Below are 21392 nucleotides of genomic sequence, written 5' to 3'. Positions count from 1 at the left end.
TCGTTTTATTAATTTTCTTTTACACAGTTTTAATACAATTATAATGTTGCTCGGTGATATAATATTGTTAATACTAACAATATTAACTTATGGTAACGGTGAAGTAAATAAGAGACGGCAGAAAAGTTTCCTGAGATAAATATTTTAACAGCGCGTAGTGTATGGTCACGCGCATTAATCACACAATTTTTTTTTCTACAATTAGCAGAGCGTTATTTATATACCTATATAGTTAGTCGGACGTGCTAGTTAAAAGAGCCGCGAAGAACGGCGGGCGAAACGGAAGGATATAGAAAGAGGCATTTCCACAACGATCAATTTCAATTATTCCAGCAGTCGAGCAACCTTAGCAACCATCAACCGCGTACGCGTGTGATATTCCCGCTTTCGAGGCCGTCATTGTAATTCGAATTTTTACGTCGGAGGCGACTAGGCTATTTCCGCGTAAATAATGTAGTCAATTAAAGCAGCTAATTATTTTTCAGAGTCCCGCCGCTTAAACTCGTCAATCATTCTCCCTCCCCCCCAAAAGTATGGTAGAAAATAACGATTGCTGGCGCGAGCGAGCCTTTGAAACATTGCATATTCAGGAAAGAAGAATTTACATTTATCTGCCGCGCCCAAGCTCGATATGTGTAATACAATTAAAATATGCATATAAAAAGTTATTCACTATTACACGCGTACATTCATTTAATTAATAAGATCTCCTGCAGAGTGCTTTAATGCGAAAAAAAAAGAAAAATCCGATCCAACGCGACTCAATATCAGAAAGCCAATATCTTTTCGCCGTTTTCCTTATAATTTCGCAGCGATAAGAGTTTGTGATTATTTATAACTCATTTATTAGAATTTCCACAATTTAATTTGACATTAATAAAAGCGTGTCGCTATCGTTGGCGGATATATTTCTATCCTCAAATTTATTAGCGCAACTTTAATCACACATTTCTTTTCGCGGCAAGCTCTCTAGAGGGGACAAAAGTTATTTTAATAATTCCCTAAGGTATACCATTGGTTCGCAACCAGGCTTGCAAATTTTCGTAATATTTTATAAAGTACTAGCGGGATCGTAAAAAAACTTTATGTCTGTGAAACTGGTAAAACTGGCGTGAAGTTCCAGTGTATCGTGGCAGAAATTTCTTATACGACCGGCAGAAAAATCCACGTTGCTCTTTTCTTCTCCGATTGTCTCACTCATACTTTATTTGAAACACACGTATAAGTTTTCTGGAAACACTCGCGAGGTATTGTTCTTATAAAGTATACTCCGTTTGCTATAAAGATTTTTCTAATCCACTTCAAGAAACTCTTCTCTTGTATTATTGTTCTTTCTTTAATTTCGTTTATTTGATATATAAATTCCGTAAATATTTGCAGCATATGACGCGTTTCTTTTTATAAGTGAAAATTATTACAAATTATTTGTCTTTTATTTTAATGTAAATTACACAGCTAGTTAGTTCGGAACTGCATTTATGTATCTTGCAGATTTGTAAATGTTTGATATTACAATACAACATAGAATTTGATATCGTAAAAATAATTTGTAATAGGTGTGAATGGTTGGAGTATTAAAAGGGATTCTTTTATTGTTTGAAATCAATAGTTTTTTCATTCTTTATTATTTTTATTTCTATCTTGTGTTCTCAATTTGTTTTATGATTCTATAGAACAAGATAGAGATTTTATATTTTTTTATTAAAAAAATAAGAGTAAAATAGAACAAATTATTTAAAACGATCAAAACACATTAAATTATTTCTTGAATAAGTATAATACTGTTTAACAAGAACTGCGAGTTTTGAGTTAGGACTTATAGTTGGACTAATTTTGTAAAGCCGCTTTGGTGATTCACTGTGATATTTGTCATGCGTGCAATCATTCCAAGCTTCATAATTTTGTAACTTCAATCCTTTAATTGATTGGTACCTGAAAATTGCACGGAAGGAGTATTGATTTTAATATACTTACAAGCTAGGGGTACAATAACGCAAAAAATGACATTTTAATGATCAGTTTGAGCATCTTACGTAATTATTTTGACGTCTAATAAAATTATTTTCAGATCTGTACCCAACTAAATTTTTAGATTTTTTTAGCAAAATTATTCTTTCCGTGTATGTATTATTTTTACGACATTACAAGCTTTATATCGAACTTTCTAAAATCTGCGAGATACATTTTCTGGATCTGAGCCATTTAAAATATTTTCTATCGCTCGGACAGCCAACGTTAGTTGGCTCGTATTAAGTTGCCGCTAGAATTCCACAATGAGTAACATGATGGAAACTATAAGGTAAATAAAAAGATTGCAGAGCTTGCAGAGCATGTGATCGGAAAGAGCGTAAGGAGTAGGGCGGCGGTTTGCGGCGATCGTAGATGCGATGAAGAGGATCTCTGCTTCTCTCTACCATGAAGACCTAGTTTACCTTGGCGTCGCCGGAGCTCTCTCCTTTGTACAGAAAGTGTCATAGCGGCTCTCGATCAATGCTACTGTGTTCAGAGAGTTACGTTTCTCTTACTATCTAGCTGAACAGCAAACATCCGTGCTTCTGTGCCGACTGTAGTGATTAGTTCAGCTAACTCTGTCTGTAATAACGGTAATTGGCTCGAGTCAAGTACTTTTTATTGTACTATTTATGCATTGTGGTATGTTTTACAATTTACAAATTTAAATGTCACTAACTTGAAGAAATTAATTTTAAAAAGAAATATGAATTTTATAACAAGAACATATAAATGTCATATAAATTTAAAAAAAAAACATGCAAATACACTGAGAAACCCATATAGTTGAATCAACTAAATTTTTGTTTGGATATGGGCGAACAACTGCATTGTTTTGTTGCGTCAACCAATGTATTTGTTTGCCCACATCCAAACAAGAGTTTAGCTGATTCAATTAAACGGGTTTCTCAGTGTAGCAAAGAAATGCTAAAAGGAATACTTCTGAGTAGAATTTCCGAGTTTTGTCTTATTTGAGATATTAAAACTGTTTATTTTTATAGGTTTTTGATTTAATTTAATTTTAACCTATTTATATTGGTAGAATATTAAAGTCATGGAACGCGAAACTTTTTTGTAAATATTACTTTGCTCGCCAAGTATTTCAATTCATATTTAGAGGAGTTAGTATATAAAAAGTTAGCTTGCAACTTATTACTTTGGTTATATTCGTGTGTCAGCTGATGAAACTTTCCAATTTGCTTGCTAGAAATAGACGTACGGGTATTTGGGAGATGTTGTATAGAGGCATTGCGAATAGAACGACATTGCGCGCATAAATTTAGAAAATACGAATTTAGGTAGTTTTGTTGACTTTATGAATAATAAATTCGATATGACGTTAGAACGGTAAGTAGGTTGATTGAATTTGCCGTTTGCCAAACAATTCCACAAGTGAATTCGTAGGCCAATTTGCGTAACAAAATGTCTCTTATTTGTATGACGCTGTTGCGTCACCACAGCGACTATACTGCGTACATTTAATCAAGACTTGTGCACAAAGTGCATTCCGCCATATTTGTATATAAATTTTACATATATACAATATATAATAATCAAAAAGATAACTTGTTTGAAGACAGTAAACAATTTAGGTAATTCCTATTTTTTTGAATAATTTAAGAGATGTGAAATTATTATGTGATTTTTTTACCTTTAAAAGTTTCTCATAGCAATACGTATGATTCCAAATTGCATCTGAGTAATTAATACATACCTTGCCTGCTAAATGATTTTACTCTCATTACGCATTTCACATCTATGTGATTGATCTTGTAAAACATGAATGGCAGTTTTTTCAGGCACTATAATGATTGGCGTATATCGTACATAACAACCCAGCTTGCAATCTCCCATTGGGAAAAGAGTAATTGTGTTGGGATCGATGTTCAATTGAGTTTGAAATTGCAATACGCTTTTTATTGCATGTGTCAATATAAATTGTTACGAATATAATTGTAACTCTAATCAAGTTTGAAATTTAAAAATTGTAGTATCCTAAAAAGAAATAAACTAGTTCTAATAATTTCCTGCACATTAAATATATTCTAATTATATTATCGAATTTTTTTAGATTCTTATCCATTTTTTTCTTTTTATATTTTATTTTTTTTATATGAGAGAAAAAAATTTCGTTGTAGCTAATTATGATTTGCTAAAACTGTGTTTCCTGTCGTAACTATAAATTTATGTTACAGCAAAACGATTTGTTGCATTTGATATACGTAATAAATGTAGCAAAATGTACATATCCGTTAGGCTCAATACAACAATGTAAAAAGGGTTACGATATACGATATACCTTTGGCTATCGGAACTATTCGATATCGTAAGATATTCGTATCATTTTTTTTTGGACGCGCATAAATACTGTAACTAAATGTTGTGTATTGATATCTAAACTTCTTCTATTAAATTAAATGGTTAACAGCTAAAATAATAGCATTTTAATGCTGAAGTTTATTTATCACGCATAGTTTTTAGTTAGCTTTTTTTTTCCATGTACATTTGTCTGGCTTTCATGTATATCCTATTGTTTAATTCTTTCATAAAATCTCCGGTAGTTTATGCTGTTGGTATTCTCTATTCATATACGACATATTGAAATTTCCTCGACACTTTTTATTTTCGATGATTTTCCTGGTGGGCCATTCGCCATGTTGTTTGACTGCAATAACATACACTGTACAATATCCACGCGTGAAAAGAGTAATTGCGCTGGGATCGGTATGCAGATGAGTTTCAAACTGGATTCTGTTTTTCATCGATGAAGTCAATATTACGAAATAGTACGGGCATCTTGGTAAACCGACGGTGGTACAAGAGAGAAAGAGAGAGAGTAGGGATAACGAACTTCTGCAAGATGTTACTGAATTCGCTAGTTCCGTAGCCCTGGGGTGAACCGAGAGCCGCTATACGGTGATTAAATTTCCTAGTTGCACTCCTTACGAGTTATTTTAGAGGAAAATTTAAACTACAGCTCAGGGTTGCCCGTCTTCCAGAATCGCTGTATTCAATATGCTCTGTAGATATCGTTTTTCCTTATTGCCGCCCCGACTCATTATTATCGTTATTCAGAAACTCCCCGGCAGGCATGTAGTAAAGCGGCAACGCTTTGAATTATCTATAAAATTACATTTGCGTCATTTCGAGATCCTGCGATTTAGCGACGAAGCCTTGCTGTCTTTAGATAATCTTGCAGTCTTGTAAAGTCCATTAATATTTTGAAGTGATTATTACTTGTGCACGCTCATTCGGCATTCGGTAAGGAGTTATTAATTATTGAAATAAATTTCATTCATATTTAATTATTATAATTCTATTTAATGCATCTGAATTATTATCTTGTGGAATATACAGTAAATATTTTTGTGGTTATTGCTGGAGTTAATGAGATTGTAATTAATGCGATAAATATTTGTCTTGCTCTGCATTGCTTTAATTAATATGCAGCAAATTGTAGACTGATATGAATCTGATTATAATTAAAATCTTGCAAGAACCCAGACAAATATACAATTCACCCGCAGACGGGTCTGTTTATTTCTGTAGGAAAAAACAAATTTTTTTCTATGCGGAACATTATTTGTTGTCATGTAGTTATTATTTAATTAATAATTAAGATTCCGTTTTATTGAAGCGGAAAGAAAGCTTGAAAACAATATTTATTTTCTGACAGAGAAAATAATATTATTAGTCTCCTTTTTAAATTAATTTATTTGTCTATGGAAACCGCTTGAAAAGTTAGCTTGTTATTAACATTTACAATGTTATGTGCAATTATTATACTTTAATTACAAAGAGAAAGTTTATTGTAAAAATGTCAGGCACGGTAATAATATCTCTGACATTCATATTTAAAGGAGCATTTATGAGAATGAGTTCTCTAAAAAAATAGCGATATGTTTGGAACCTGTATAATAATATATCTACATACATGTGTGTGAAACAATAATTACTTTACTTACCTGTTTAATATATTGATATTACCAAATATAAATCTCTTCAGTGTCCATTTTCGATGAAATAAACTGATAACAAATATTTAAGTGTCATAGTCACTAATATAAAATATAAGTACATACGATACATATGAATTTAACAAACGCACGAACTTGTACAATATAATTTTTTTTATAAGATTACATTAATTTTATTTAAAATAAAAGGGAAATGTATTTTTCACAGTATGCACGTATTAATAAGTCTAAAATAATTTTTTGAAAATATATGAATATTCCATGATCATTTATAAAACATATATTCTGTATATTTACACGAAGAATAAAACAGACAATAATATGATAAAGGCAAAGAGAAAGGAAGATCAACGAACATGCATCTTTGTACATCGGTTTATTGTTATAGCGGGGGAGGGGTACTTTGACACTGGTTATTTTAAGAAAGATAATATTTAGCCTCTTCGTTTTTTTGTCTATTTGCTCTCTCGTTTTCGTTCTCGTCTTCTCTCTCTCTCTCTCTCTCTCTCTCTCTCTCTCTCTCTCTCTCTCTCTCTCTCTCTCTCTCTCTCTCTCTCTCTCTCTCACGCACACACACACACATTTTTTCTTACATTTTTGTATTTGTTGAGAAGTCTTGACGACAATTCATCAAGCTTAATGGAATTAAGTACGGAAGCAATATTTCTGTACATCCCGTTTTACTATACTCACGAGAAGGATTTCTCGAATTAATCTCCCTTCTCTCTCTTTATCTTACGCTCGATTCTCTCGATCTCTCGCACACGCACACGCCTTCGATAAAAATTCTTCCGTCTAACACACTCTCTAGCCCCCCATCTGGTTTTATCATTCAAGCATACTATTTGCCACCGCGAATTTTTCATCTCCTACATTCTGCGTTTTGGCATTATCCTATCTGCTTCTCTACCACGTCCACGTTTTTCTATCTCTCTCTCTAGCCTTATGCTCTCTTCCTACTTTTTATTACACTCGTACTTCATTTCAGTCACAATATAGTCTCCTCAGGAATTGAGCGTACCGCGAAGAGCCAGGCTCTTGAGACGCGGCGTGTAACCATTATTATTGTCACTGTGTCCAATTTATCGGTCTGACTCCAAGCCAATCAACTAAATCGTTAAATTCGCTCGCCTGTGGTTATTGCCATAACAATTATGACACGCCTATGATGACTGCGTACGCGCGATATCGAAATTTAGAAGATTTCAAACACCAACGGATGGTTTTGACGGGCTCAGAGGTCTCTCACGCGTATAATTCCGTATTTAGTTTTCGTTTGTACCTTTCCTTCTACGATTGGCATTTATTACTGAGAGAAGCTCGGGGGTTTTAATGCCAATCCACCGCGATGTACATCGAAATAGTGCCAAATTTTTTTGCACGAAGTTTTTTTCCCCCGAGTTTTTTTTTTTTTTTGTTCGCAGCACGCGTCTAGTATTTCCCGATGGACGACACGTACAGCACCGGATGTGTTTATATACGTCAGAATTTATACGAAATAACGCGGTGATTTTCGCTCGTGCTTTTAACGTCTTGGTTACAGTCCTTGACGTCCGTATCTCCATCGTTGATGGAGTTTGAACAGTGTCGTCGTCGGGTATTCTTTCCATCGAGTGGATACTATACCAATATCGACATCTGGATGACTCTACATACTGGGTCGCTCGCGATTTTCGAAGAACTCGATAAGCCATATACGCCCTTACAGAGATTGATTTTATAAGTAACACTTGTTTATATCTTGTTAGATTTCAAAATCTGTTAGAATTCATATGAACATCTGTCCCTAATTACTGCACCGCAGATTTTCGACAGTCACAATAGTCACAACGGCAACAGTCTTCTTTTTGTTGATTTTACATTAGAGAGAAGTTTTAAGACGCAATAATTTCTTGTTCCTTCCGATATTGCTCCTCGCGTAATCCGCGGCGTATTGGCGGTTCCCGAAGCGATACGGATTAGTTCGGAGTATCTCGTTCCCAACTTCGACGTTTAGTCGCTCGTGGTTACCCCAGTCGGAAGAATCCTACCAACTTTCTGATTAACACTTCAGTTATCGTACCTCTACTCGGCAGATCCACTTAAATCTCGTCGCAATAATAGGATGCACACTTTCGATCCCCCGATACCGGTGAGTTTACTTGAGGATCTTTCTTAAACACACATCGATCAGCCGCGGACTCGACGGTAGCGTCGACGCTTCTCGATCACGATTCTCAATGTCCAGCCGCCCGTCCCTCTCGAACAGACAGGCGTGTTCCGACTCTGGTCACCACAGTTCCGTAATAGGCGTGAGAGTGTGCACCTCGATGTTCTCGTGACGATGATACCTGTCCGTACGATGCACCGTTGCCCTTCGTGAAAGTACGACGGTCAACGCCGCGACGGCGCCGAGGGCCGCGCCGACTAACACCAACATTCCGGGATGGGCGCCGGCGGATAAAGCTTCGGACACTCTAGCACCGGAATCGGTCGCTCGACTGTTCAATTCTTCCGCTATCGTTTTCGAATCGTGCCCGTCCTCCAACACCGTCTTCGTCGCATTGCTCGTGCTGTTCGAGTGCTTCTCGATCGTTTTCCTTCCCACGTTCGAGGACCTCGACGAGAGGATCTCGCCGACGCCTGACACGGCAACTTTGCTCATTGTGCCGTTTTTCCGCGCCGTTCCACCGTCGGTCCGGTTATCGAAAGTTTGCGGACGCGACTTCGCGTCTTCCATTCTCTTAATGGTTAGCTTGGGTTTCCTCGGTGCCCGAGAGGTCGGAACGACGATCTGCTTCATTAAATTTTGATCCCTCGAGGTACGATTTGTTTTATTGCTCTTTCGATCCGGCTCCTCGCTCATTTGCATTGTGATTGACGACGTTACGTTACGGAAGGATGTCGGCGCTTCGTAGATTGGCGGAATTTTTTTCGGCGCTGTCGTCGCAGTGACGGTTTCCGTAGTGGAGAGAAAATCCGAGTCAGCTACCGTTTTTGATTCGGTTTTCGCATTTACGGAAGATAGCATGAAAAGATCCGTGACGTTGCCGTCGGAATTCTCATCTTCGATATTGGGAGACACTGTGACGTTTGGCTGATCAGTATTCGACGTATGCTCGAGCGTGAAGACGACAGATAGGGTAACTGAGGTGCTTGCCGCTGCTGTCGTGACGATTCCCGCGGTTGTGGAAACGAAATTTGGCGGTGGCAGGTTGTGCAAATATAATCCCTTTAGTTTTGGCGGATAGAAACATTGCGGTGGTGTATTATAATCTGCCCGTCGATATTGCCTGAACCACTCGCCTAACCAATACTGATCCTCTGTACAGTTCCATTTGTTATTATAAATATTAAGAAAGTGCAGCTCCGGCAACATGTACACGATGTCGGATCTGATGGTGCTGATGTTGGTATTGCTGAGATCCAGCGTTGTCAAGCTTTTGCAGGCGGATAGCGCAGCATCATCCGCCAGTAGTTGCCTCGCAAGAACCGGACTGCCCGACACATATAACGACACTAAACGCTCTGGAGTCGGCATTGGAAATGCCATATCGCTTTGTTCTTCTTGGTGTTGTTGAAGCGACTTGAGATTTGTCATTCGTAGATTCGTTAAATTACTCAGTCCACTTAGAGTATTAGTTGGTAACGCTTTGATGGGATTATTGGATAGATCCAGCTTGGTGAGCAGAGACAGTTGACCGAACGAGCCCACGTCGATCTCACTGATGGAATTAGATTGCAACATTAACGATTTCAGATTGTACAGACCATTGAGATCATCGAGTTTCAATGCGGTTATCGCATTTCCCTGCAAATTAAGCATCACAAGACTACTCGGTAAACTACTCGGTATCTTTGAAAGTGCATTTTTAGATAGATCAAGCTCTTCCAAAACCTCTAGCCGCCCCAAAGCGTCGTTTTCAATATTTATCAATTGATTATAGGAGATATCCAACAGACGCAACAGAGGGTAGCTATCAAAATCACCACTGCGAATAGTAGTCAAATTATTATAAGTGAGTTTGAGTGTTCTGATCGATCGCGTCAAAGTAGCAGGAACTCGCGTTAACCCAGTATGAGACAGATCTACCGTTTCCAATCTACTTCCGGTACACAATAATAAAGACACGTCTCTCTCTTTCAGTGGATTTTCCGTTGGCCATAGAATAGATAATAACGATTGCAACATTCCCGACGCTGGTTTGGTCAGTCTATTTCTCGAAAGATTGAGTTCTCTTAATTTGTCGAGATTTTCGAACCACCTGACGCCCAAGACTTGCAGCTGGTTCCGTCTGAGATTTAGTTTTTGCAAGGAGTATAGCGGCGTGAACACTCTATCCGGCAGGTCCGTCAACTTGTTGTGCGTCAGCTCGAGAAATTCCAGTCGATCAAGACCGCGAAACGCGTTCTCGTCCACCGTAACGATGTTGTTATCATTTAAATGCAATTGCACAAGTCCGACGAGCGTCCTGAAAGAATCAGCACTGAGGTCCGATAACAAATTGCCCGACAGATCTAGGTACGTAAGTTCGCTTAGATTCATCGTACGAATCATCAACACGTTCTGTACTCGCGGCAACTTGTTGTTCACCAGATATAACGTTTTCAGGCGCTCGAAACCGTGCCACGACATGTTGAACGACACCAACGAACAAGACATGCACGCGAAACTAACCAGATTGGGTAGAATCTCTGTTGCGCCCGTCGATTCCTCTGACGTCGACGTGTCGTTCGTCTTCGACGTGTCGTTCATCTTGAAATTATCTGAGGTATCGTTCATCCCGAGATCGTTCGCCAACTCGGCGGCTTTCAACTCATCCAGGAAGGCATAAACGTCCGATTCCTTGGCGTTGGTTATCGTTAAACCTGTCGTTGTTTTGGGTAACTGCGATAGACTGGGTGGGTCTCCGCCACAGTATATGTCCAGCCAATCTAAGTGAGCGATGAGATATTTTTCACTGAATGATGGTAATTCGCACTGAAAGGAACCACTCGCCGTCAAGGCGAGCAGCATCAACGGAAGCCACATCGCTTCCAAGACGACGTCTTCACATCTCGTCCACTGTCCGTAAGGATCTCGCGGCGCCGCTCGTCCGCTCGTGGACAGAGTGACGAGGCGCGCGAGATGACGATACCGGGGATCGCGGGGACGCGTTCCGCGACCGCGGGTTCATCTACGGGACGGAATTGACGCGCGATCGACGTTGGTGGCTATCGACGATGATGGATGCCGCCAAAAACTTTGTACGGCTTGTATACGGATGCCAATACCGGCAGGTACTATCAGTCTCGTCGAACGTGATGTCCATACGAAGGACTGACAAACACTGCGGCGCCCGACTCGTAGCTGCGCCCGCCACCCTCCACATCGCTCCTCTTCCCTTCTTCTCTCCCTACCCCGCGTTTCATCTTTCTACCCTTCCGTCGGCTTCTCTCCCTCTCGCGCTTTCACCCTCAACGCTGATCCCCCTCTGTCTCCGAAGCTCGGTTGTGTGCCGCCACCTACAACCATTTCAACCCTCCTACCGTATCTTCTCCCTATATACCGGTCCATATACCGCACCAACACCACTACTACTACCATCGCCATCGCCACCACTACCGGCAGCCGTCGCTTTTGCTCTCGAACTCGATAAGGGGCGCGAGCGCGCTTGCGTCCTCTGACAGCGTAGTGACGCGTAGAGCCGGTATCCTACGATTTCACCAACTACCCTTGCTACCGGCCGACTAGCTGCTGCGAACTTTCCTCGTCTTCCTTTACTCCACTACTCCATTCCATTTGGCTCCATTTTGTCCTATTATCGCTTTTTAAATTGCAACAATTTTACAAGTATTACCTTCTAACATTATTAATGAAGTTATAAATACAAAACACGTTAATACTTTGTTAAAAAGAAGTGGTTTATTTATCTTATAAATTTTTTGTCGACGTTAAAATATTTTATTTATTAGTTGAGATCGTATTTATTATTCACTAGATGTATAATGTAAAACATATCGAGTCACTAAATTAATCGTCGCATCGCATCTTTCTGTTTGCTTGAATATTTAATCCAACACGATTAACCAACTGGCTAGCACATGTGGTTTACCCTCATCCTTAGAGCAATCGCGAAGATCACGTTCCCGGAAATATTATAGATACTCGTTAAGACAATAAGCACGCACTAAGTTACTAATCCAACTAAAACTTTGCCGGCAGTTTCATGAGTTTCAGCTAGTGGGCTTTCTTAGATTCGATTCGCGTGCCGAGGTTACGGAGGTGCAAAGATGCAGTTCTCACGGAATAAGGTGAAAGGTCAGATAATATCTCTTCACACATATCCCGTTTACGCCTTCTACAGTTTACCCCTTTTTACGTTATTATTATACGTGTAATATCCGTTATTTTGTCCACTTGAATTTCCATCTGTCAAATTATTTTATCATTACTCTAAATGATGGAACTTTCAAGCCCTTTTTTAGCTGGTTTAGTTGCATAATGTACAGTTGTTACATCATAATGTAGCATAATGTCATTCTTTTTTTGCTGACAGGATCAACTTTAATATCAGCGCATTTTTCGCGTACACTTCTGACATTTTCTCTAGATATTGATACGACCGTAGCGACTTGATTATATATCCGATATTTTTTATGAAAGGGAACGAACACATACACACACACAAACATATGTACGTATGTATACGTATACTTGACATACAATATGCGTGCAAGTATCCAGTCTAGTTCGCGAGAACACTGACATTTTCGGGTTCCATAAATTCGTATCTCTCTGTCTGTAATCCCTACGGCACCGTCGTATTACTTGCTGGATCTAGTCGAGCAATCGAACCGCAATGATCTCGGTGTAGCCCGGCATTTTCGTTATACTGTATCGATTCGCCGATCACCGACACCACCGTTACCATTATCGCGAGGTTAAATGCCTGAGCCGACGGACTTAAAGAGAGATTTCCACGGTGTCCGATGAAACGGCGGCCGTGACTATCGTGGGATATCGGTGCGAAAGAAGCACAAAAGCTAAAGCGGTTATCCGCTTGACCTCGCGAGAACCCGCAGATAAATCATCGATTAAAGGAGATCTTCTGGGACGGAATAACAATTGTCGCTTGTCTCTAGAAAAGTCTCGCGGTTCGTTTTATAGATGGAATTTGAAATAAACGTGTTCGGAGTACAGAAATACGGACACAGATTTCAATTCCATTTCGTATCAAAGATATAAATACTGTATACTGTATGTAGGAATAGAATCTATTATGTAGATTATGTAGCACTATAATGGAACAAAGTATAAAAAATGAATCTTTTTATGATACTTTTAATGGTATCGTAAGAATCATTTATGAGGTAAATATTGGAAGAAATATAAAATAAATATAAAACATAATAAAAAAAAACAGATTGAAAACATGTGAAAATAGAAATAATTAAACATGAACGGTATTCAATCAAAGCTGAATCCTGGTGATATTGATATTTCTTATGTGATTTTACATATATTTTCAAATTCATCAAACCGCGGGCCACAAATAAATTTTTGACCTTGAAATAAAATTTATTAAATTGATAATTTATCTAATATTATTCTCAACTTAAAACTACATTTTAAGATTGAAAATTTATACGGTGTGTGATTTTATAAATTTGAAAATGTATATAAAATTACACAATATATCTCAACAATAAAATCTAGGTATAATCGAATAAAACTTGTTTTTAATTAAATCAATAAAATATATTTCGTTGATTATTTACACTTTCTAATATTATTTTGCAAAATAAATGGAAATAAAAATGACTATTCGTATTTATGTTGCAAAATGGTGTTGAAATGTTACTCTTATTTTTGCCTGCTGAACAAATCCGTCTAAATTAGATTTTCACGTCATAGTTTTAAAAAAATGACGTTTAGGAGTTATTCGTTTTTGAAATAATAAAAAATTTTTTATGTAAGTAATACACGCTGCCGAATTATTGAGATATCTTAAAAATAAAAAATTATATTAGAACAGGTCGAAGTACATTTTAAAACTAAAAATTGATACTTTTGCGTATTATAAATAAAGTTTAGAAAGAAATTAGGTCGCAACTACAATATCGCAAAAATCCTAAAAATTGTCATTTTTTTGCCTCGTTCATGCCATTTTTCTCAAAATTGACATGTGATAGTCATATTTTAATAACGGATTTATGCTTTAAAAAAGTCGAAAATATCTATTTGCAGAAAAAGATGAAATTTTTTGTCGGACTGTATTATCAATAATCGTAGTGTTAACAGCACTTTGCGATAGAGAGTTTTATGTTTGATAAAGTATTTTTATAGATTTATCTTGCGAGTGCATCTCTCTAAATTGTCTCGGATGTATAAACCGCCTGACGAAGAAGTTTTACTTGCACAGAAACAACACGTTGTTTCTCGTTTGCGCATGTCAAACGATCAATTACGCGCACCAACATGACATTGATTCTACACATCGCTTATCTCCGATTAAGTACTTTGTAAATTGACCTGAAAAATTTACGTCACTTCGGCGCCGGTAGTTGCGCGTGATGATTTAATCGCTCTAAACGGCCATAGAATATCGATGGGCCGACATTTGCGATGCGACAATTTCATCGAATACCAGAAATTTCCGACTTTCCAGAGTGGTTGATACGTCGCATTCGAGAGGTACGAGTAAACATTGCGATCATGCAGCCATTCCAATACTTTTTGAACGATTTCACGAAGCACTCTATCTGATGCGCGCTGGAACGTTCAAACTTCTTCGCTCATTTAAGTATTACCGTACCTGTACATTTTTTTTTTTTTTGCGAATGTCCGATATTTCAAAATATTCAATGTACATGCAGCATTTCAAGCATATCGAAAACCGATTCGGCCTAGTTAAAGATTTCAATTGAGAATCGAAATAACGCATCGCATAATGGAATGTACAATAAGTTTGCAAATAATTGCGAATTTCCGGCAATTTATACTATCGGACTGAATGTGAATCCTATACACTACATATTAATTAAATCATAACTGTGATCGTTAAGAGTATATTTAAGTTATTTCAATATTATAATAGAAAGCTTTCTAATAATATTTCTTTTTATATTTCAATAATGTTCTTCAAAGATAAGTGCGAGATATAATCTTGCAGCTTAGCAAAGTCGTGCAAACTTATATAGATATATATTTCATCGTGGCTTGAGAACGTTTTGCGTCAGTCATACTTTTCATTTTTATCCGCAACACTTTCGCATAGGAAATTAGCTACGTGAGACATGGAATTAACAATACGTCCGTAAAACGCGTGTGTTCCTCGTGTGCGTGTCATTTTACCCAGAATGGGTTGATTGCTGGGGTGTAAGTGGACATCCAGTATGCGGCAGAGGACGGTCGGGATGGTGGAAGGAAGCGGCGCGCTTGATAAGGGAAATCTTCTTTCGAGCCTGCGGTGCCGACCGACGTGTAATTTTCCCGGAATAGAGGACGGAATCCTGGCTCGGATACTACTGCCCGCACGGGTTACAAAGTTACTTTTACGAGAGTACCGGGCAAATGTAAATGGGGCCGGTGAACGGCGACGTGGGCGCAAGTGAGCGAGCGAGAGAAATGGGCGAGGGACCGAAAAGAGAAAATGAGAGAAAGAGTGGAAGGAACGTAGAAGAGCGAGGGGGAGGGGGGGAGGGGGCGATGTGGGAATGAGCGGTGAAAGGAGGACGAAGGAGCGCGGGATGGAATAAAGGGGATGAGACTGTCGGAGTTTGTAATTGCAGCGGCTTTAACGCGCTGCTGATGGCCGATGGCACCCGGGACTGGGGTAATGGTCTGCACCAAATGTCTCTTCTTGTGAGAGGAGAGAGAGAGAGAGAGGGAGAAAGAGAGAAACGCGAGAAAGAGTATTCGAAGAGACACCGAGGGTGCCGGAGACACGTGGAGTCGCATCGTTTTCTCCGTCACCGATTTTGTGTGCGCTCGCTCCTTTCCTATTGACATTTCTTTCTCGCAGAGTTCCACGGAATCTCGGGGATTAGTCGGTTCACTTTTACAATAGGCATACAAGGTTTAATCACGAGATTCTCGTTTCGCGATCAAAAGCATCCATTTATGATGGGTGATTTTAAAATAATAACAATTTAGTTAGCAATACTTGAATATTGTAAAATATTGATATATATATTTTTCTAAGGTTTATTTTATTTATACCTCAATTGCGTTGATAATTGAATTCACGTTTCATATATATTTTGAAAAACATCTATTTCAATTTATTTTACAATACATTTCTATTAACTTAGATTTTTTATGCATTGAAATTTGATTATACAGCTGTATGAAGCATACAGCTTGGTTATGTCGTGGTTGTTTTTTCAAAATGTTGTTTGTCTATTGTAACATTTTTTTCTTTTCATTTAGCTGATGTTGCTCCGTAACAAAGCAGTGTGGTTTTATTTATTCTAGTTATTTACACACAAAACTTTTTAATGAAGAAAACACATTACTCTTAGTTGCTAATGCAAAATATGTGATTCTGTGTGCTATCGCTGAGATAGGTTTTATAAATAAACTGCTTAATCGGACTGTTTTGATTAGTTTCCTTAAAGAAAAAAATCAAGGATTTTTTCTGAAAATCTTAAAGATTTCGAAAAAAATATTTTCTTAACCATGGAAATAATGAAATTATGTAATGTACCTGTCTGGTAGTGATTTTTCGAAAATCTTTTTCTAATTATTTTATTTCTATGATGAAATTGACCGAAGTGCAAAATTTTGCTCGCATAGATCTTTCTTATGGCTGCAAAAGAGAAAATTTAGTGTACTTTCCCAGTACGATCGCAAATACATTCAATCTTTTTGTATATATAGTCACAGATAGATTCTTACCGAGAGGTCACTTTTCTGTAAATATTTAAAGTCCTCGACAGCGTTTTAAAGTGAAAAAAGGAAAGTTTCCAAGTGTCTCCGGGATATTTACGTATAATACATTACCCGAGAGAAAGTCTTCCTTCTCTTTTGAACGAGCACTTAATTCTCCTTCGGGTTAAAGGAGCACTTGTATTATAAGCATCTAATCGTGCCGGGCAATATGGTACACCCAGGAAGTTGGAAAATCACAGAATAATCACCAGTGCTTCGACGCCAGTAATTCGATTCAATGCACGCTTCCGCGCGGCGCCATTGATTGTTGTTTCGATATCAATTTCTCACTATGCCTCACCTACTGAAGGATTGATAAAGACAATTTAAAAGTCAGGGGACACCCCCTTTCTCGGCATCAATTCCAGGAATTCGCGTTGATCTTGGCGATACCCAAGGAAATAGAAAATTCCTGATCCCAAAGTAGGACGCGGTCGGACGGGGAACGAAAGGAACGAGGACGTGGTGGCGAACACGTCGAGGTCTCTTTCTTTTTTTGGAGGACGAGGGTTTACGTGGCGGCAGGAAGTCACGGCGGAGAACGATAACGGGTGGACTCGTAAACGTTGACTCCCCACACAAGCTTCATTCTTTATATCTGCTGCCGCAGTTAGTCGCTCGTACAATTTCTGACGTCCTCGTTCGAAACAAATTGCTCGGCCATTGTTGGAGGACCGAACGCGAACGACTACTGCACCCTGCGCCATCGTAAAGGTAGACACATTCGTATGTCCTTCTTTAGGGCGGCCTTGGTCTCGCTCAAATGACAGCACGGCCGCGCGCGCGCAGATCTTCCGCCGTAACCGAGATGGAGCTTTAATGCGTGCATTCCGCGCGGCAAGAAGTCACCACTCCGCTATCTCGATGCACGAAGTCAAGCAGCAAAAAACGCGAAGCGCTAAGCGCGACGAATAGCAAGTCACAGTTAGTGCTAGCTAAAGTTCCGTAAAGTCGTAAACGTGTACAACGTTAGAGAGTGCAACGACGATCGTTGCTTCGTGCAACGCTCATAAAATTCCGGATCCTTATTAAGTTATTAGAGGGCATTGACAGGCACCTTGCGCCGCGTAACGGAAGACAGGAACCTTGTTACGGCATCGGAGCAGGCTCACATGCTTCCATCGTAATATCTTATTATCTTAAAATCTAGTTATCGATCTAATACTTTATTATACCCCACAGGAGCTATCGTGGAAGCTTGATTTAAAAAAGAAAAAGGAACGAAAGGAAACATTAATTGAGTCTGAAGTATCAGGAACTGTGCAGAGACTGATTGCCTCAAGGGTTTATAAGATCTTGAATCTCTAATCAGTGTTGCGACGTTCTCTCATCCCGGCGAGCTAGTAGCTAGATCGCAACGTTAATAAATGTAACGCTATTACGCGAGCGAGCGCAGATTTTAGCACGTGTAATACGGACGATCCGGAGCAGCCGGAACGCGGGACAGATATAAATGTGCCCGGAGATGAGTAAGAGAGAACAAAGGTGTCTAGGGGGTCATTTGATATCTCTAGATAAAATAGGAGCGGCGGAATGGCTCGGAGATAAAGGCAAAGGTAGAAGGGAAAACTGCGGGTCGCGTAGAGAGATGTGTGTCAGGAGGTACAGGGCTGTTCTTTGCTGCTAAACGTGTACGCTCACGGTACGAGTTGAATCTTCCCTTCTCTGCACAGGGACGCGCCGTGGTTGCAGGGGGATGAATACGGTAGCAGAAAACTTAAAAAAAAAAAAAGAAGTTACGTATTTAAAACAACATTAATACAACATTAATACGGTCGCGAAGAATTCGAAGAAAATGGAGAATAAAGTTTTACATATTTAATAAAATAACATGAATAGAATATAAGGAATAAAGGCAGGTCTATAATACCGACATAAGCCTCTTAAAATTCCTTGCGCTCTTTTATTTCTTGGAAATTAAACATTGCACTATATTAATATTGATGAAATTTAATAAAAACTGCTTAGATGATTGAAGAAACAAAAACTTATAGTTAATACATTTACAACATTTTTCTATACAAAAGCCATAAGTTTAACCTAATTCTTGCGGAGCAGCATATTTGTATAATCGACAAAAAAATCCTTTATTTAAAAGTGAAAAAGTTTCTAGAAATTGTCATATACTTGTAAATGTTTTTTACAAATTTCTTATGTTAAAGAAAAAAAGAGTAGCCTATTACATCAGTTTTAGGATTCGATCTGTCAGACGTTTATTTTTGGAATTATATTGCGAAAATATTAATTATTACAAAAGATAAAGCAGTATTATGAAAAACGCTATATCATCTGATAAAAGGGCACGTTTTATAGTTTACATTTTCAAAGTGTTTTTTTCGTTTTTGTTTAAGAAATATCCAAAAGTAAAATAAAATGCCGGTATTAGTAATATTTCTCTAAATTAGATATAAAAAAATAGCTTTCTCGTTTTTCCATTATTTTATATTTTTGCACGCACATTTATACAAAGACGTTTTATATTTGTCATACGATTTTACTTACGCTCGTGTAATAACCTCTTAGCGCGTTTCTGCTGTTTCTGTACCGAGCTTCGTGACCTCTCTTCTCATTCATTCGCAAGCGCGGTCGCTGTTTCCGGTATTTTACATTTTTGCGGCTCGCGCAACCGCTGGCAGAATCTGTAGAATTGAGAGCACCGGGTGAATCATGCTATTGAATGCAGCGCTGCCGCTGGCATCGAATTCTCACGACTCGGTATTATTCCCGTTTCGTATTGCCATGCCCATTTGCCGCGCCGAGGCATTTTCTTTTGGCTCTTTACGTAGACGAATATTACGTCCAGTAAATCCTGGAATGGATTTTGATAGCACTAGTTTTTTGCCTTGTGTATAAAATGCACTTAACTCCTTTGTACCCTTCGTTCATTTTCAATACGTTCTGTTTCTGGTGTCGATGTGCATTTTTATTCAACATGAATTTGTCTCTTATATATTTATTAGCCGATATTTTAACATTCAACAAATACTTGTGACAATATAATATAGCAGTCATAACAATTATTTTAATTTCTTAAACAGTTGTAAGCAACCAAAGGGTAGTAAAGAAAAGAGAAAAAATTATGATTATAAAAATTTAATAGTCATGAAAAATAATTGTTATATATTGAATTTCAGAGATACAGAACTCTTTTTCAGCGCAAATCGGGCCAATATGATTTTTTTACAATATGAAAGCGTAGTTTGATATTCTCTCTTCTCGAAAAAGAAACTATCCGGTTTTTGTTTTTTTACTATTAATTCTGAGTGTTGCGATATCAAAAGATATCGCATTTCGATATTATTTTTAAATTTATCCTTTTTTATATAAATAATCTGTGTATCATTTAAAAAATACCTTTGCGTATAGCATTACTAAAAAAACAGTTTCTATCATTACGACATATCGCTGAAAAGATCTAGAAAAATAAATGTCTTTTTTTCGGCGTGGACAGAAATCGTTGACGTGCTTGAAGTATTTTATTTTGAAATTGATCATATTTTATTAATTTCTCAAAAAAATATTCGGAATAAATTGCCCATGTATTTGCTGCGTGCATGCTTTTATTTCCACAGTACAATTAAGGTAGTTCTAAGGGAGAAAAGACAGATTTTACGAATTGCCTTTCACTTGTTGTTTCCTCGCTCAAGCATTTCCTGATCTCGGCAGCAGATTGGTTGAGAGCCATTTCGCGGTCGTCGGTTACTTGATGGATCTTTTGGGACGCGTTTCTGGCGGTTTGAGCTTATACATAAAGTACGGCAATCTCGCTTGGTCCCTAAGTTTCGTGACATCGTACTAATGTCGTAATTTTTAAACGTTGCCTCACCATGTGTGATTTATTATGATTTTAGAGGATTTATGTTTACAGGACTCTGTTGAAATTACTATCTGATTTACGTTACACGTTGAAAAATTCAGCGTTTTTCATGAATATGCGGTTTAATTAAAAAACGGTTTTACTTAATCTAAACATGTCTCTCCCGTGTTGCATAGCACCGGAGAGAAATTACATTGTAAACATGATGTTTGGCGCTACGTAATTGCTACGTCGAGAACAATTTGGAGAAAGCGTCATTGGTGGTTACCTGGCAGTACGCAAATACTGCGGCACATGGAAATACGCGCGTAACATTGTTCTCACGCATTTACATAGATTGCGCTATTTGCATTGCCTTGTATTTCATAGTTGTGGGGACAAATTTCGAAGACTAAAAACAAATTATCAATGAACGCACATGTACGTCCGTCACTCACACATTTGCACGGAAATCTCGTGCTTCTACGCGCAAAGAATTTTCACGTTGGTTTCCATAACTATCAATTGTACCACTTTTCTTGAAACATTAATTTTCGAATTGCAAAAAGTACGAGAGAGAGAGAGAGAGAGCATTTTTTTTCATGAATTTTACGTGAGGGTGGTTCACGTGTAATACATGAGTTTTTCCGGTTGAATGTTTCCGTTGTGGGGAACAACCGATTTCGCGTATCTTAATGGCGGCTCTTGATCGAGG

General features: G+C 38.1%; 2 protein-coding genes across 3 annotated transcripts in view; one reads left to right on the top strand and one right to left on the bottom strand.

Moving 5' to 3' along the window:
* LOC105836196 (protein timeless homolog) overlaps window positions 1-21392 on the top strand; it is a 115748-nt gene that overhangs the window by 33671 nt on the left and 60685 nt on the right. The gene's annotated exons all lie outside the window — the stretch shown is intronic.
* On the bottom strand, window positions 6345-11321 carry LOC105836197 (toll-like receptor 6). The gene has a single exon (XM_012680063.3). It carries the CDS (start codon window positions 10996-10998, stop codon window positions 8257-8259), a length of 2742 nt encoding a protein of 913 aa, XP_012535517.1. The 5' UTR covers window positions 10999-11321; the 3' UTR covers window positions 6345-8256.

Source organism: Monomorium pharaonis, chromosome 8, assembly GCF_013373865.1.
Source record: "Monomorium pharaonis isolate MP-MQ-018 chromosome 8, ASM1337386v2, whole genome shotgun sequence".
NCBI lineage: Eukaryota > Metazoa > Arthropoda > Insecta > Hymenoptera > Formicidae > Monomorium > Monomorium pharaonis.
Note: the sequence above shows the minus strand (reverse complement) of the source record. Positions and strands in the feature narration are given on the sequence as shown.